General features: G+C 36.9%; 1 protein-coding gene across 6 annotated transcripts in view; it reads left to right on the top strand.

The window, feature by feature from the left end:
* The window catches only part of TRPC4 (transient receptor potential cation channel subfamily C member 4), a gene marked incomplete at both ends in the record, with an annotated part of 116,981 nt that overhangs the window by 77,103 nt on the left and 21,970 nt on the right, over nucleotides 1-17,908 (top strand). For all 6 annotated transcript variants that reach the window (XM_082859259.1, XM_082859258.1, XM_082859257.1 and 3 more), the window contains 2 exons: nucleotides 5,701-5,840; nucleotides 15,620-15,933. In XM_082859259.1, coding sequence (XP_082715385.1) covers nucleotides 5,701-5,840; nucleotides 15,620-15,933 — 454 coding nt within the window. The remainder of the gene's footprint in view (nucleotides 1-5,700; nucleotides 5,841-15,619; nucleotides 15,934-17,908) is intronic.

Raw genomic sequence — 17,908 nt, 5'->3', positions numbered from 1 at the left:
CTATTTTAAACTTCTGCTGCCACTACTTTAAAATTTTTTTTTCTAGGGCACAGGTATATAAAATGTTGACAAACACATACAATCATATAGCACCACCACAATCAAGATATAGGACAAACTGTGGCCCAGTAGGCCAAATCTGGCCCTTTGACAGTTTTTATAAATAGTTTCATTATACCAAAGCCACACTCATTCATTAATTGCAAAGCCTAAATTATTTATTTTCTGGCCCTTTACAAAATAAGTATGATGGTAGTTTAGATTTTTGTAGATGTCCTTTATCAAATCAAGACATTTTCCTTCTAGTCTTACTTTGCTGAAAGTTTTTGTCATGAATGGATGTTGAATTTGGTCAAATGAATTTATTGTATCTATTGAAAAGATTTATTGCATTTAATGAAAAGATTTTTTTCCCAAAATATCTGTTGATGTGACAAATTACATTGATTGATTCTTAAATTTTCAAACAATCTTGCATTTCTGGGAAAAACAGCATTTGGTCATGACTTATTATTAAGTTTATATATTACTGTATTTAATTTACTAATATTTGTTGAGGATTTTATGCATATTCAAAGGGTTATTAGCGTGTAGTTTTCTTTGTATTATTTTTGTATGACTTTTTATCAGAATAATACATACTTTTTAAACATTTTTTCTTGTAATTTTGTAAGTGTTTGATTAGCACTGGCATTATTTTTTCCTTAAATGTTTGGTAGAATCACCATGAAGGAACTGGACCTGAATTTTTCTTTGCTGGAAGGTTTTTAACTATGAATTCATTTTCTTTAATGAATATAGGACAATTCAGGTTATTCTATGTCCTCTTATGTGAGTTAGGAAGGTTATGTCTTTCCGGGAAAATGTCCAGTTTATTTAAGTTGTGAAATTTATGAGTATCAAGTTCATTTTATCACTTAGCCTTATGAAGTCTGTAAGATCTGTATTTATGTCCCTTCTTTCATTTCTGATATGGATCATTTATATCTTCTTTTTTTTCTTGACCATTCTAGCTAGACTTTTATCAATTTTAGTGACCATTTCAGAGAATTAGATTCTGTTTTCATTGACTTTTCTCAAGTTTTATATTTTAAAATTTATTGATTTCTGCTTTAAAATTTTCTTTCTTCTGTTTGTTTTGGGTTTAATTTGCTCTTCTTTTCAGTGTCACAGTTGAAGCTGAGATCACTGATTTGAGACCTTTATTGTTTTCTAATTAAGCATTCTACTCTAAGTACTGTGTTAACTGCATCACAGAACTTTCAGTTGTATTTTCATTTGTAATCATTTCAAAATATTATCTAATTATTCTGTTAATTTCTCTTTAACCAAGAGTTATCAGAAGCATATTATTTAATTGCAAAATATTTGGGGATTTTGAGGTACATTTTATAACTGATTTTTTGTTTGCTATGTTGTCATGGTAAACATTTGAACATTTCAACATGTATAAATATGTTGAAGTTATATAGTCTATCTTAGTGAATGTTCCATGTGCACTTCAAAAAAATGTCTTCTGCTATTTTCTTTTTTTTTTTTAACATCTTTATTGGAGTATAATTGCTTTACAATGGTGTGTTAGTTTCTGCTTTATAACAAAGTGAATCAGTCACACATATACATATGTTCCCATATCTCTTCCGTCTTGCGTCTCTATCCCTCCCACCCTCCCTATCCCACCCCTCTATGTGGTCACAAAGGACCGAGCTGATCTCCCTGTGCTATGCGGCTGCTTCCCACTAGCTATCTATTTTACCTTTGGTAGTATATATAAGTCCATGCCACTCCCTCACTTTGCCACAGCTTACCCTTCCCCCTCCCCACATCCTCAAGTCCATTCTCTAGTAGGTCTGTGTCTTTATTCCCATCTTACCCCTAGGTTCTTCATGACCTTTTTTTTTTTTCTTAGATTCCATATATATGTGTTATCTTCTACTATTTTCAGACTGTTGGTAGTGTTGTTCAGAACTTCTATATTCTTACTAAACTTCTGCCTACTGATTCATTTACTTATAGAGAGGAAAAGTAAAGACTATAATTGTACCTTTCTCTATTTGTATTTAAATTCTATGGCATCTTGCATTATCAGGTTATTTTGTTAGCTGCATTCATATTTAGGACTGTTCTGTCTTCAGAGTGATTTGACCTTTTTATCCTATGTTATATCCCTGTACATACCCAGTAACACTTCTTCTGAAATATATCTAGTCTTACATTAATATAACCATCTAAGTTTTTTTGAATTAGTATTTCATGGTAACGTTGTTATTCATTTATGTTTAACCTATCGATGAATTGTCATATAGTTATGTTTTGCATCTTTATTCTATGTGAACATCTCTGTCTTTTAAGTAGTGTGTTTAGACCCTACCTTTCATTCAATGTAATTTTTTGATATTGACAGAATTAAAATCTACCCTATTGTTTTTCCTATTTGCCCCATCTATTGCTGTATTTTTCCCTTTTTTTTCTGCCTGTTCTTGGATCATTTATTATAACTCCATGTTTATTTACATTTGTGGCTATTTATGCATTTAAAAATATTTTGAGAGAAAGCCCTAGGATTTACAATGTAAAATTTAATTTATCACAGTCAAACATCAAATAATATTTTGCTTTACATGTAGTATAAGAACCTTATGATAGTATGTTTCTAATTCCTCTTCCTCATCTTCTGTGCTAATGTTGTCATGTTTTACCTTTACATATGTTATACATGTTATAAACCACAATACATTTTTGCTATATGCTATTTTTGCTTTATGCAGTCAATGATCTGTTAGAGCAATCTGAAATAAGAAAAACTATTTTATATTTATTTTCATTTTAACAGTTCCTGCATAGAGATTTTTATTTCTTTTTATAAACCTAAATTTCTGTTTAATATCATATACGTTCTGCCTAAAAAATATCCCTTTAGCATTTCTTGTAGCATGGGTCTCTGTCTGAATTTTTGATTGTCTGAAAAAAAATTTTCACTACCCTTCATTTATTAGAGATATTTGTGCTGTGTATAGAATTCTGGATTGACTTTTTTTTCTTTTCAGCACTTTAATGATGTCAGTCTGTCCTGCGTGGTTTCAGATAATCAGTTTGATATCAGTCCTATATTTCTTCCTTTGTATGCAACGTGTCTTTTATTTCCACCCACCCCCTCCCTGTGATGTCTTCAATAATTTTTATCTTTTTTTGAACAGTTTGAGTATGATGTAACATGGTGTTCATGTGCTCATATGTGTGTATTTTGTGAGGGTATTTATTCTGCCTATGCAGAAGGCTAGACAGAAGTGTATAGCATTTATGCTTGAAAATGGACATACCTCTTCTGCTAGAACATTAGTGCAGGAATTTGACACAATATAATCAGGAGCTGAGCTGGGTTTGGGTTCATTGTTGCTACAATCAGTTTCAGCCTACCATACACTTCTGCTTAGAGTGGTGTTATGGGCTACAAGTCTTTGCCTCCCCCCCAAAAGTCACACACTGAAATCCTGACTCACAATGTGATGGTTTTTGGAGGTGGAGCCTTTGGGAGGCAATTGGGTCATGAGTGTGGAGCCCTCAAGAATGGGATTAGTGCCCTTATAAGAACAGACCAGAGAGCTAGCTCGCTTTCTTTCTGCCAAGTGAGGATCCACAGAGAGGTCAGCAGTCTGCAACATGAAAGATGGCCCTCACCAGAGCCTGACCCTGATACCCTGATCTTAGACTTGTAGCCTCCGGATCTATGAAAAGTAAATTTCTGTTGTTTATAAAACAACTCATCTATGATGCTTTGTTATAGCAGCCTGAACAGACTAAGACAAGTGGGGAAGAGGATTATTATCAGAATTCCTGCTCCACCCACAGCTTTTGGCCTTCCTTGAGCACCTCTGCCTCTGAGGGACTTACTATCCATATGTTTGCCACTCCTCCAGTGGTTGTCAGCTTCTGCTTCTTACTCGGTGTTTGTCAGCCTGGTGATGTGAGGCAGGAAGCTTGTCTGTTGTCTAGGTCTAGGGTCAGACTTAGGTAAAACTACACCTGGGTATCACGGGTGGAGCTTCTCAGTGATCCAAATCTTCCTTCTCAAGGCAGTAAAACTGTGCAGGTCATGTGCCGAAGAGAGTTTCCTGCCCTTCCTCCTGTGGTAGGAAGCCTCTAAGGATATTAGTATAAACTCTAGGCCCTGGACTGTTTTCTGCTTCTCCCACAGGGCTAACATGTTCTGCTTCATAGGGGAGAGGAGCTTGGGTAGGGCTTTGTGCCTTCCCCCCAGAACCAGCCTCTTGAGCAGTGGTGAGGTCTATGGAGATGAGCTTACTAGTGAGTGGACGCCCCCCGTGTCTCCCAGGGGTTCTGTCCTCTCACACTAGCTCACAGCCTTTAGAATTTTGTTTAAGAAGGTTTTCTGAAATTGTCCTTCTCTCTTGTATGATGCCAGTGTTTCTTTTTTTTTTTTTTTTTCGGTACGCGGGCCTCTCACTGTTGTGGTCTCTCCCGTTGCGGAGCACAGGCTCCAGACGCGCAGGCTCAGTGGCCATGGCTCACAGGCCCAGCCGCTCCGCGGCATGTGGGATCTTCCCGGACCGGGGCACAAACCCGTGTCCCCTGCATCGGCAGGTGGACTCTCAACCACTGCGCCACCAGGGAAGCCCGATGCCAGTGTTTCTTACCCTGCACTCTGCCACAGGGGAGCTAATGCTCACCTCGTCACTCTCTTTACAGGAACCTGTTTTTCTTTGAAGTATAGGCTCCTTGGTTTCTCACCTCTCTGACGGATTCATGAAAAGTCATAATTCTATAGTTATATGACTTTTTCTTGCTTTTAGTGTAGGACAGATATGAAACTCTGTGCTACCCACATTCAATGTTTCAAACTATCATTACCTTAAAAGTCATGTTGTTTTCTTGCTTTAATATAGCTTTAAAATCATATTTATCCTTTTAATATTTCCTGATTCTAGATGTTTTGATATCTTTCTTTCTCATCATTAGGCTGTAAAAATAGATTTATAAAAATTTAATACGATTATGGAAGTAGAATAATGATATACAGTGATATTTTTAAGTGCTTTCTAATATTTGAAAATAAAATCTTTCCTATTAAAAACATGACCATAATAAAGGAAAGTGATTTTTATTTTCTCTGGGTATAGCTTTAAAGCTACTGCTAGATATAAGGTCTTTTATTGAAGTATGAATGTTATAATCGTCTTCTGTCCAGAACTGAAATCAGATCTCTGAAGGTGTTAACTGCTTACAAAAACACCACAAAGTACCCTGCTTAAAGGCATTAAGCCAGTTATGTTCACTAGATACACTGTTCTTTCATAAATCTTTGAGTCATTTTGATTTGGGAGGAAAAATATCTTCAAGTATCTGTTTACAAATAAACGTTATGATATTTTCCAGAGAAAGATATATAGGTATAGAGGAATTATAGTTTGATTCAAAACTGCACAACTTTATCAATTTATCAAATGGATGAAAGAAAGTGAAGCTGCCCCAAGAGAATTCTCTACAAATTAGCTAAATGTCCTGAAAGTTTTCAAATCTGACTGGGACTCAATTATTACTACCTATAAAAATAGGTGTTGCATTTAGAGTAACTATGTAGTCTCTGGAAGCTCCAAGATTCTCTAATTCCTAATTATAGATCTCTGTTTTTAGTGATTTCATTGAAAAATCACACTTATGTGAATCTTTCTATAATTGCAGGTTTTATATGGGGAGAAATTAAACAAATGTGGGATGGTGGACTTCAAGATTACATCCACGATTGGTGGAATCTAATGGATTTTGTGATGAACTCCTTATATCTAGCAACAATCTCCTTGAAAATCGTTGCATTTGTAAAGGTAACTATTGTTTATGTTATTGGTAAAGCATAAGTTCTGATAAGTATCGATATACCTTTCACTGCTATTATTTTTATTAATAATGTTACCTAGAGCATTATCTGTATGTGAAATTCATCATCTCATGACTTTATTGAGAGATAGGAATAAAAGACATAGATAATACACAGTTTATAGTCATAAAACAAATTTTAATAGATTTCCAAATAGAAGTTGTCACCCAATTTTCTTTCATCTAAATTGAATGATGCCTCAAAATGATTCACAATAGCTGCTCTCGTTTCTAATCCTTTCCATTTCTAATGAAATTCTACCTCAAACACTGTTCAAATTTCAGCAACCAAAATCTATTTTTATCAGTTACAACTAACCGATAAAATTACATAGACAGATCAAAATATTACTCTTTCAAAGCATTGAAATTATTATTTCAGTTTAAACTAATATAGTTTGATATAATTAGAGCAGAATATAATTTTTTTCTTCTCACCCCATTCAATATGACAGTGCTGAAATCTCACACACCCATACTCCCCCGCATTTCTTACAACATCAATCTTATCCCAAACCACATAATTTACATAAAATGTTTTTGTTCTGCAATGACAATTGGGATTATTTTGTACTTTGGGGGATGTTTTTCAAACCAAAGTATTATATTATTGCCTCCTCCTTCCTGCCTTTCTTTTTCCCTCTTTCCTTTTCTCTTCCTTTTTAAAAAAATTTGTGTCAAAATGATGAGTGAATTAGTAAAAAATAAAGTGTTTAATTGAATTGTACATGAATAATTCATGCCATCTAATGAGCTGAGCTAGGAAATGCTAACATGTAAGTGAATTCTTATTCATGTAGTCTTGTCCTAAGTCGACTCCTGGAATTTTCAGCTATAACAGGGTCAAAATTGCCCAAAGTTGTTTCCTGAATTGTTCAACTAAAATGTCTCCAGCACTCATATAAACATTAAGACAAAGCATTTTCTACCACTTTCATGGAAAGCAAGCTGTGTTTTAAGAATGGAAACATGATTTGATAATTTTTCCTATCTGCATTAAGGTGAATGGCCTTGAGACCTTCTGAAGATGACAGAAGGTTTTGTGTTAACCAAGGAGGTTTTGCATCTGTGTAGGAGATGGACATCTGTTTTGAAATGCATATCCTTCCAATTCTTCTTTCTTCTGTAATGATCTTTAAGTTTATCTATAAAGTTGGTTTGGACATCTCTCTACTAAAAAGTAATACATCTGTTTTTTATGGTCCTGTGCACTTATAAAATTCTAATATTACATGACTATAGCAGTTCTTCTCAAACTTCCAGGTGCTAAGAATCACTTGGAAAGCTTGCTAAAACAGATTCCTTTTCTCCATTCCCAGGAATCAGGAGTATTAAGGAGGGGCCTAAATTTGCATTTCTTGCAAATTCATCAGGTGATATTGATGTAACTGGTCTAAGGAAGACACTTTGAATAGCCCTGGACTGTAAAATTCTATTCAGCAGCTCAGAGAAGCATGGGATTGATGCCAAAATGATCCTCTCTCAAACAATATTTATACTAAGAAACATAATATTTTTACAGGTCTTATTTATATGGTGTTTACTTATAAAACATATATTTTATATATATATATATATATATATATATATATATATATATATATATATAAAACCTCTAGTATATACTGGGTACAGTTACATGAATTAATGGATACTTGTGGATTTTTGGCCTAATGGTTTTAGATACTGAATTTGAATTTTCTTAAAATGTTGTAAGTTTTTCACCTGTATTTTTCTTTATACTACACAAAGGGAAAATTCATGTTAAAAATTCAACTCACCCACCCCAAGTGATGAAGAAGAAAAGAAAGAGGGGGGGAAAAGGGAGATAGAAAAGTAGACAGAAATTACCTCTGATGACAATATGTAAATACCATGGACTCTTCGGGAAATACATAGTTTGTTTATGTGCTTTGGCCATAGGCGTTCAGTTAGGATTGTAAATATAGATGATGAAATGTTCTTTCTGAATGATTAGTTTGTGTGACCAAAACTTGAGTTGCGTGGGTAGTGTTTGAATGGCTGTACTTTTTTTTTTAAATAAAGTTTTTTTTTATGTATTTATTTATTATTTTTGGCTGTGTTGGGTCTTCCTTGCAGTGTGTGGGCTTTCTCTAGTTGTGGTGGCCTCTCTTGTTGTGGAGCACAGGCTCTAGGCACATGGACTTCAGTAGTTGTGGCTCGCAGGCTCTAGAGCACAGGCTCAGTAGTTGTGGCGCACGGGCTTAGCTGCTCTGGGGCATGTGGGATCTTCCCGGACCAGGGCTTGAACCCATGTCCCCTGCATTGGCAGGCGGATTCTAACCACTGTGTCACCAGGGAAGTCCTGAATGGCTGCACTTTAAACTTGGGTTTCCTGGGCTCAGTTTTCTTTTATCACTTACTAGTTATGTGAACTTGGGTCTGTTTCTTCAACTCTCTGTGCCTCACCTATAAAATAAGGAGAATAACAATTTCTGCCTTATGTGGTTAGTATGAGAAGTAAATGAGTGCATACATTTCAAGTGCTGGTTACAGAGTAAGCGTGCATGATTCGTTTTCTCCTTTCCCTTCTACTGCTGTTTCCTCCTTCTTCATATATTATTGGTCCACTGGAATTGCCTTTTGTAATGTCTTTATTGTGTCTTTTCATTTGCTTTTTTTTTTTAGTTGAAAAGGAGTCTGAGCTCTGGATTAGGACTGCCTTTACCACTTGCAATCTATCTGATTTGGGGCAAGTTATTTAATGTGGGCCTCAACTGTATCATCTGTTAAATGATGATAATAGTCAAAAGAGCACCTACTTTGGGAGTCTGTGATATGCTGATTTGCCGATTCACCCGTCTCCATCTTCTTTTGTTCTATCATTCAATTTTTATGCTAATTTTTAATAACTTACAACTTGCTATTTCAGGAAAAGGTGCTTTATTTGTGTACAAAAATAGACTGCTATAAACAAGGCAAACAGTCATTATGTGAATCAAGCAATAAGAATTTATGGGGTCACACTAAGAAATCAGCTTTCCATCTGTTTGCTGAGAATGCAAAGATGCCTGAGATATAGCCCCTGCCTCCAAGCAGTTCAGTAAGGAAAGAGAAATGCACATGAAGACCTTACAGTGTGATAAAGTCTACAACAGGGGCCAGCTGGCATCAAGGAAGGAACTAAATTTTGCTGGCAGTGTCCTGAAACTATTCAGAGGACAGAGTGAGTAGGCACCTATCGTGTCCATGAGCATTCTAGGGAGAAGAGACAAAACGTGCAAAACTCTGAGAGGGTAAAGGAGGTCAGATCTCAGAGGGATGATCAGGGAAATGGGGGCGGGAAGAGCATGGGAAGGACTTTTCAAATCGTGCTACAGAATTTGGACCCTATAAATAAAGAGGAAACATTAATGAGGTTTAAAAAGCAGAGGATGAGTCAAATGATGATGAATGTCTGAAGTAGAGCAGTGGATATAGGAGAAGCTTTAGATTTTAATTAGGAGGTAAGATCCACAAGGTAGTTGATTTGTTATTATGAAGGATGAGGTAGATGGAATCATCTCGATGCTTCTCCCCGGCAAATAGCTCACTTCTCATGGATCAGGCAAGATGACCAAGGAGTTATAACTGGGATCTCGACTGCAATTGCCCAGGTTCTATCTTCTGCCTGCAGGTGCATAAATGGTAGCAAAAATCTAACCCTCGGTGATTTTGGCCAAGCCATGGATCCAGACCAAAAGAACTGTCAGCCCACAAAGAGGGAAACCCTTCCATAATTGGTCTTCAGGGGGAAAACCTCTTAGAATAGGTCTGGCAGAAGGGCAATTCTTCCTTATTTGGTTTATCCTTTTGCAATTCATCCACCTGGAGGAGATTTTTTTTCTTTTAACATACAAAAGTGTTGTTCTAGCCAAAACCATGGTCTGGGCTATGATCCATATGACTGCTGCCTATACCACTTCCTACCAGTGTGATGTGGGGTAAGTTACTTAATCGATGCCTCAACTTTCTTACCTGTAAAATGACAGGAATAATCAAGTCCCAGAGAATGTTTGTGAAGATTACATTAATAAACACATAGAATAGAGCTTAATATAAGCACTCAGTTTTTAATCAAGTCCCAGAGAATGTTTGTGAAGGTTACATTAATAAACACATAGAATAGAGCTTAATATAAGCACTCAGTTTTTAATTTTTATTAAAATGCAACAGCATTATATTGTACAAAGACAGCACAGAAGTTCATGAGATTTCAGTACTGTCCTCCTTCTGTGCAAGGCTTTGTGGCGCTTGCCTTAAAGCCTCAATTCATTAGCATTTCACAGCGCAGAGATTGTAGCTTTTTTTTTTTTCATTTGCTGTGAAGTTTTTGAAGGAGAAGGTTTGTCAGTCATTCCCTCTTCTCACCATGTATAAAATGTTAGTTAATTCAGAGCTTTTTGATGCCTGGGCAACTTAGAAAATGTTACCTTATCTTCATTAGGACTGGTTTTCTCCTAAATTTACCCAGTCCCTGTCCCTATGTACAACTTGCTTCATATTTATCGTCAGCCATTTGGCAGAAATGATTAAATTCCTATGCCTCGACCACTGTGTAATATAAATAATATTTTCAAAAATCACAATGATTAGGAATAAGATCGTTTATTTTAACAGTCTTGCTGGAGTTTTTCATAGCACCATTCGTCTAAATAGTGCTAAGTATTTATCTCACTGATCCCTCTTCTTATCAGTTAGAAAGAAGGCAAATGTTTCCGTTTCACAGATGCTATAACTGTAGTGAACTCTCCAAATTATGAACTTTTCTTTTTTTTTTTTAACTTTTCTAAACATTCTTTAGTTTTATGACAGAGAGCTGTAGATATTTAAATCCAAGTTATTTAATCTAGTATCATCCACCACAGGAGAAAATCATATGCCTTCCTATTGTCTTTCACTACTTAATTATCTAACCAACTTATAGAAAGGGAAAGGTTTTCACCTTATAAATCAGACACTAAAACCAGCATACATTTTCTATTTAATTCTGCAAGACAAATGTTTTCATTTTGCATTAAATTAATTATTACCCATTTTGATTGACTACTTGACTTTTATAAGTGTGCATTGGACTACAGAGAATATAAAGATGAACTTTTCCTATATTCAAGGAGCTTATGATCCAATATTACGCTGCAATCCATTTTCGTCTCCTAACACTCCTGCTAAGGGGTTCATGACCTGGTTTCATCTTTCTTTTAGAGTTATCACTATTCCCAAACCCTCCGTATTCCAACTATATTAAGATACTCACATTTCCGCAAATCATCCATGTTTTCTAACAACCATGCTTTGGAATGTGGCTATGATTCTTCACCCTAGAATGCTTTTTGAGCTTCTATCATATATAAAACACTATACTAGATGCCCAGTACCAAAAATGCATTAGACAAAGCTCCCTGCATGGAACTCTGACAAGTGATTCAATGGTAAATATTCTATTTCATAGGTCTGCACAGGACCAAGTCTCTTAAAAAGAATCTAAATAGAAATGAAGGCTTAAGACAAAGCCAAACTATGGTAGGTTTATACTAGAAAGCAGATTTTTGAGAGAAATAAGAGGGCAGGAACTGCTGGTCCTCGAAGGGCTATAGGTGTGTACATAGCTCTTGACCTCTGTCTAACATGGAACTACCAGCTTTGGTCAGCAGGATCCTGGTGTCTACACATCTGTGGTCTGAGAGTACTTCTCAAGGGAAAGAGTGGCATTACTTATTTAATGTCTGTCTTCTTCACTATATTGTAAACCTGCATGGCATGAATTATGTCTTGTTTGACTACCACTGTGAACCCTGAAGTTAGCTCCTGACACAGAGTAGGCACTCAACACATATTTCATAACTGAATAATAGCCAAAGAATCAAAATGATTCGAATTTAAATCCATTCTAAACAAAGGGTCCAGTATTCATAGAAAGGCATTTTGATGAGAATGTGAGGGTAATCTGGGGAATTGCCAGCACTAAAGGTCTGAGCCAGAGTAGTAAGTACCTAATTGGGTATAAGTGGCAGGTCCATCGCAAAAGAAAGTCAAGACCTAGATTCCCGAGGCTTCATGTGACAGGTTGGGAAATCGGAATTTCATCCCGAGGACATTGCGGTCATTGAAGAACATTAAGCAAGATGTGAGATGATCTGATTGACCCTTTTAAAAGACGGTTCTAGAGGAAAGTAGGGACAAGGTTCAAGGCAGGGAGAAGAGTTGGGAGGCTATTAAAATAATTTCTGTGGGAAATAGAGGAACTTTTTTAACAATGAGAATACCGATGTAGAGCAGTGAACAGCACATCTAAGATTTCAGTTTTAGAGGCTGCAAGTTTGGAAGACGATCAGATCAAATCAGATGCTGCCTTGGGTGACTGGCTGCCATTCACTGAGACGAGAAAGCAGAAACTGAGAAGGAGCTTGAGGATGAAAACATGATGCGTTTCAATTCTGGCCTGTGAGTTGGAGACACCTGTGAGATTTCTAAGAGGAGAAGTCAAGAGGCAGGAGAATATAAACTCTGATTGTAAAGGTGCGATTTCTGGGCTGGAGATGTGGAATGGGGAGTCACCAGCATGTCAATGACAGTTGAAATCACAGGCAACATCCAGGGAGAATAGGCAGAATGAGAAGAGAAGGAGTTTGAAAAGCAAAGTCAACGTTTAAGGGGAAAGTGAGGAAGAAGGGCCTGCAAAGGACACTGAGAAGAACCATCGCTATGGCTTGAGGCAAACATGCAAAGATGAAACATGAATATAGATTTTGCGAATAGGTTTTAGAAAACAGAACCAAAGAAAACTTTAAAATTAGAGTTAATCTTTTCAGTTCTAACGATAGCTGTGGGAAATACATTTAATCACTGAAGAATTACCATTTTTCTCTACAAATTCACAGAACAGTATGGTATGTAAGAATTTTTAGAATTCCTTTTGTAAAATAATGCCTATATTTAAAAACCTAAGCTAAATATACATAGATGTGAATGGTAGAAGAAAAATTAAAAAGTAAAGTTAAAAGAGTGTAATCAAGAGATAATTTCTAAAGGTTCATATCTCCATTGATTAACAGGAAACAAGGTTTCTGGGTCAGAGAAGAGACAAATTATTTACTCACATGAGAATCTTGGCATTGGACCCCTGTGCTCCAAGCCTCCAGAGGGCGACCAATGAGAGCCAGATGTGCCCTTCACATCCATGAGCTTGTACCACAGGAGAGGAACTGGGAAATGACGCATCTCAGAGCTTATATAGTGCAGCTGTGCCCGCTGCCCATCTTCCCCCTGGAGTAGAAAAGAGAAAGACCGTAACTTTCTAAAGAAAACAAATTCTCTCTGGGGAGGCAAAGGCCCCTTAGAATTATTATCCTTAGACTGTAAGCAGGTGGGTCCAGGGGAGATATTTCTAAATCTCTCAGGAGGTCTCCATCTTTAATTTCCAAGACTCATTTGCCATTCAAACATCCTTTAACCCCAATACAATATATTTCTCAGCAAGCCCCGGCCATGCATAGATGTGAACATATTCACATAGCATTGTTTCCCAACAATTACCAGAAGTGCTGGACTCTGAAACGGTCTTGGGTAATTATACTGGGGCAGAAACTAGCATCTCTGATTTGTAAAATGGGAAATGTTCCTCTTATGATTTTGCAAGTTCCAGCTGAGAGCAGGTGCTAAGAAGGGTTCTAAAGTTTAGTAAGTCAAAAGTAGAGCTGGGGTCAGTGACCACGTGACGATGGATTCTACATCCAACTGCCGCAAACTGGCTGTGAGAAGTAGAACAAGGAACAGCATCTCCACCAGCTTCAATAACATCGAGGGACCCTTAGAGCTTGAACAACATGTAATCTCTATTCATTGCCGGCCCCAGCAGCCCCAGACAGACTGTATCACTTTCTCTTCTCTATTCCCACAGCAGTTTGTGTTAATCTCTTAGAGCATTTTTATTATAATTAGCTGTCCCTGTCATCCTCACTGGACTATGCATGAATACTTGATGGGATAAAATGTCTCTTGAGCACCTGTTACACGCAGGACATTGTGTTAAATGTGGTGAGAAATTCCAAGAAAACGATTACATCCTTAAGAATGCTTACTGTTTAGTGTTTTGTACATTTTGAGATATGGTCCTAAGCCATATTAAGTAAGAGAGAAAGAGACAGACAGAGAGGAGAAATATGTAATTAGCCATCAACAGAAGGGTAAATACTCTCTACTAAAATATGTGTGTCTTTCAAGAGAAGTGAAAAAAGGAAGGTGAATGTTACCGTAATCTTTGAAGGAAAAGGTGGCATAATATACCGGGGGAGGGGAGTGGAGAGATTTAGGTGGTGTTTGATACCACAACCTGTCACTCCGATACTCATTATAATGAATAAAAATCTTAAATTAAAAATTTTTTCTGTATCTTCAATCATTAGCTATTTTATGCTGAAGCTACGCATGGGAATGTTCAAGAACGGTTATGAGGATTCAAAAATAGAAAATAATTTCCTTCTAGTTCAAACTTGATTGTTTTAAATTGTCACTCAAGCAGGAGTCTGAGTGTTGAACAAAATTAAGAGCTTGTGATGTATTTTCTCCCCAAGGAGATTTTAAAAATACCAGCTATTAGCTTCAAGAGAATTAATTAACATTTGTAAAGGTCTTTGGTATAAAATGCAATATAAAAGGAATGGAAATGTTCTGAGAGACTCATAGAGAAGTAAATTTCTTTTCCCTACATGATCATTAGGAAAAAAGTGCAATTGTCTAGATGTATCTTTAGTGATGTATACGAAGAAGAGAATTTAACTTGTTCAGTTCTTATACAGGTGTAATAATAGATGTTCACAATGTAATATTTCAAAGAGTGTATTTGACCTTCTTTCTTGTAGGGGTACAGATTTACCTCAAGACGACAAGGGATAAATTTCACTGTGCTCTTTATATAGCCCAGTATCAAGATAGTTCAAAGCTGACATGTTAATTAAATCATACTTTTAAAATAATTGCTGGTCAAAGTTTAATGTAGCAAATATTTTTCTCAAATCACATATTTTATCTAATTAGGGAATGTTCAGACAAATATCACACTTTCTACACATGAAATATTAAAAATTAGCAATTCATTGACTGCTAGGATGATTTCCAGTTTAGGTTTTATGTACATTTAGGATATAACAGATACAAAATATTAATCGTCATACCCACGTTAGTCATTACTATATCCAAGGCAACAGACCACTACTTCCATTCATTTATATGTAATTTGTATCCAGCATGCATTCCTCTAGAATAGGCAAGTGTGTCAAACATAGTAAGCAAAGCCATTGATTTTGTTCAAAATGTAGCAGTTTTCCTTTAAAATGTAGTTTTCTTTGTTCTAATTATGAAATCACCATTTTTTCCCAAGATAAAACAGTCTATCTTTTCCTATGTAACATTTTCCTTTTCTTTTTTAAAAGTCCCATTGGAGAGATCAAGGACAGATGTAATTCACAGGTTAGCAAATACTACAAATGACAAGGACAGACCCGGGAGGTCACTTTGATTGAAGCTCAACAATCATAAATTCCTTTAGGAAATTCTTATTTTTCTGTAGATTAGAACTGCTGCCACCATCATGGAGAACATCAGCTTCCTGCCAGTAGGCTGCCGTGGTGCCGAAGCTGTCTGAAAAATCATCCTGTCCCGAGACTGACATATTTATATGTATGTGTTTGTTTCATATTTTATTCCCCTTTGTCTCTCTTCTCTCCAGTACAGTGCTCTTAATCCACGAGAGTCTTGGGACATGTGGCATCCCACGCTGGTGGCTGAAGCTTTATTTGCTATTGCAAATATATTCAGTTCCCTGCGACTGATCTCACTGTTTACTGCAAATTCTCACCTGGGGCCTCTGCAAATATCTCTGGGAAGAATGCTCCTGGACATTTTGAAGTTTCTATTCATCTACTGCCTTGTGTTGCTAGCATTTGCCAATGGCCTAAATCAATTGTACTTCTATTACGAAGAAACGAAAGGGTTAAGCTGCAAAGGCATACGATGTGAAAAGCAGAATAATGCATTTTCAACGTAAGTCTCAGACTTTTTTTCTATTGGGAACGTTGGGCAGAATATAGAGGGTATTACACTTTGAATTTGAACCGTGACAAGTGGTTGCAAAGAAAAATTGTGCTTAGTGTAGACAACAGAAATATCCAGTACATTTATTTTAAGTTTTAGTAAAATGGTCTTTTCTTTTTAAATGACCTCCTATAAAAGACAGTTTATGTATACTGTTTTAAAATGTGGAATAGAAAGAAATTTGTGCCTAGTGATAGCTTACAAGCACAGTAAGAGATAGAATATATGGAAAACCAATCATGGAAGAAAATCCAAATGCTTTTCAATCTTTGCTTAGGTGTTTTCCAGATACTAAAGTTCCTTCACATGTCTCTTTTATTCTCGGGTTCCCTACGCAAAAATCTAAGCATGGAGAAATAGTCCAAAATAGAGACCTCAGGCTAACATAAGCCATGATTATGATGCACATATAACCCTCTGTGCCCTTACAGCTGAGGAGTATCAGGTCTTGTTCGGTGTCAAGCTCTGGTAATTCTCACAGTCGGGCATGCCGACAGCCCAGGTTCATGGCCACGGTGTTTCATGCTCACACAGTTCTGATAGAAAACCCCTCTACTTGCCTGTGTCCATTTCCTTCCCACTATGATAAACAGTGAATTGGCAGGTGAATTAAGAAGTGAGGTGATTTTCCTCTCCACAGTAACCACATGTGAACACATAGTGATTCTGTAGATGACTCTGAAAGTCAGCTGGCCGTTCATCAGCCCTTCTAGAACTTTATGAAATCTGAGAGAGTACAGTTGTTCCTCCAGAGGGAGGAAATCAATAACGTCCTATAAACTAAATCAATTTTGGTTAAAATAATCTTGTTGGCTCAATTCTGTATCTGTTTCCCTTTGATCCCAGTATTTAAAACCCCATTTAACTTCATTAACATCTGATTATTTGCACGTAAGTTTTCATCAGAACCTTAGCTGCCTCAAATCCATTCAGAAATCGATTTGATACAAACCGTGAATCATAAAGAAAACAAAAAGTCATCCCAGCTTCTCCTTGCCACTTTATCCCTTGCTCCAGCCCCTTTATTCTCCTGGACTTGAGCAGTTCTCCAGCCCGACCAGTTCACCCAGCCTTGTCATCTTCCTCATGCTCTTTTCTCACCCAGTTCAGGAGGGATTCAGTGAAATCCCTTGCAGCAATAGCCTGGTGAGGAATAGCCTTGGATTGTGTCTCAGTTTTGATATCAGAACTTGCCTTTCCCCACTCGCTCGTGATCCTTGACTTGGCAATTTGCTCCTGGCAACGGGGACTAGGGATGCACAGTAGTAGATCCCACCAACCTCCCCCTTCTTAGACTCAAATTCTGCCTCTAACAAAGCTCCTGGATGGTGCCTGTCTGCTGACTGGCCTCCTGGATTTCTGATGGACAGCCATGTGGCATGCTCCATCTTTCACAACTCCCTCGTTACTTTGTACTATGTGCCCTGGGCAACTACTTGCCAAGACCGCCCTGTTGACATCTGTGGTCACACCCTTCTGATCATGCTTTGTCTTCCAGAGAACTTCCACAGGGCCCCTAGAACTGAGTTCCCTCCTCAGGTCTTCTTTAATTCAGCGAACAGCTCAGGTTCCAAGCCCCAACCCCTTCTCAGACATATGATTCATCTGTAGTTAACAAGGTTCTATCTAACCCCATCCTAATTTATGATGCGTGAGATTCTCAGGAATCCCCTTGTCCTGTCCCTGGTTTTGTGGTAAATGCTGACATATTGTGAGCTAATTTTAACATCTGTCTCAAAAGAATATGGCTAGAGAATCTGATGCAAAATATTTAATATAAATTTTATTCTAAAAGCAAACACGTTGAATTGCTTGAATTATGTATTCTTTTAGTGTATCCTTACCAATGGTTTTCTCTATTACCATGAGAAGCAACAGATAACTGCATATCACTCCAATATTATGGGTCCAAATCATTCAGTGC

Source organism: Leucopleurus acutus (genome assembly GCF_964270905.1).
Source record: "Leucopleurus acutus genome assembly, chromosome: 18".
Taxonomy (NCBI): Eukaryota; Metazoa; Chordata; class Mammalia; order Artiodactyla; family Delphinidae; genus Leucopleurus; species Leucopleurus acutus.
Note: the sequence above shows the minus strand (reverse complement) of the source record. Positions and strands in the feature narration are given on the sequence as shown.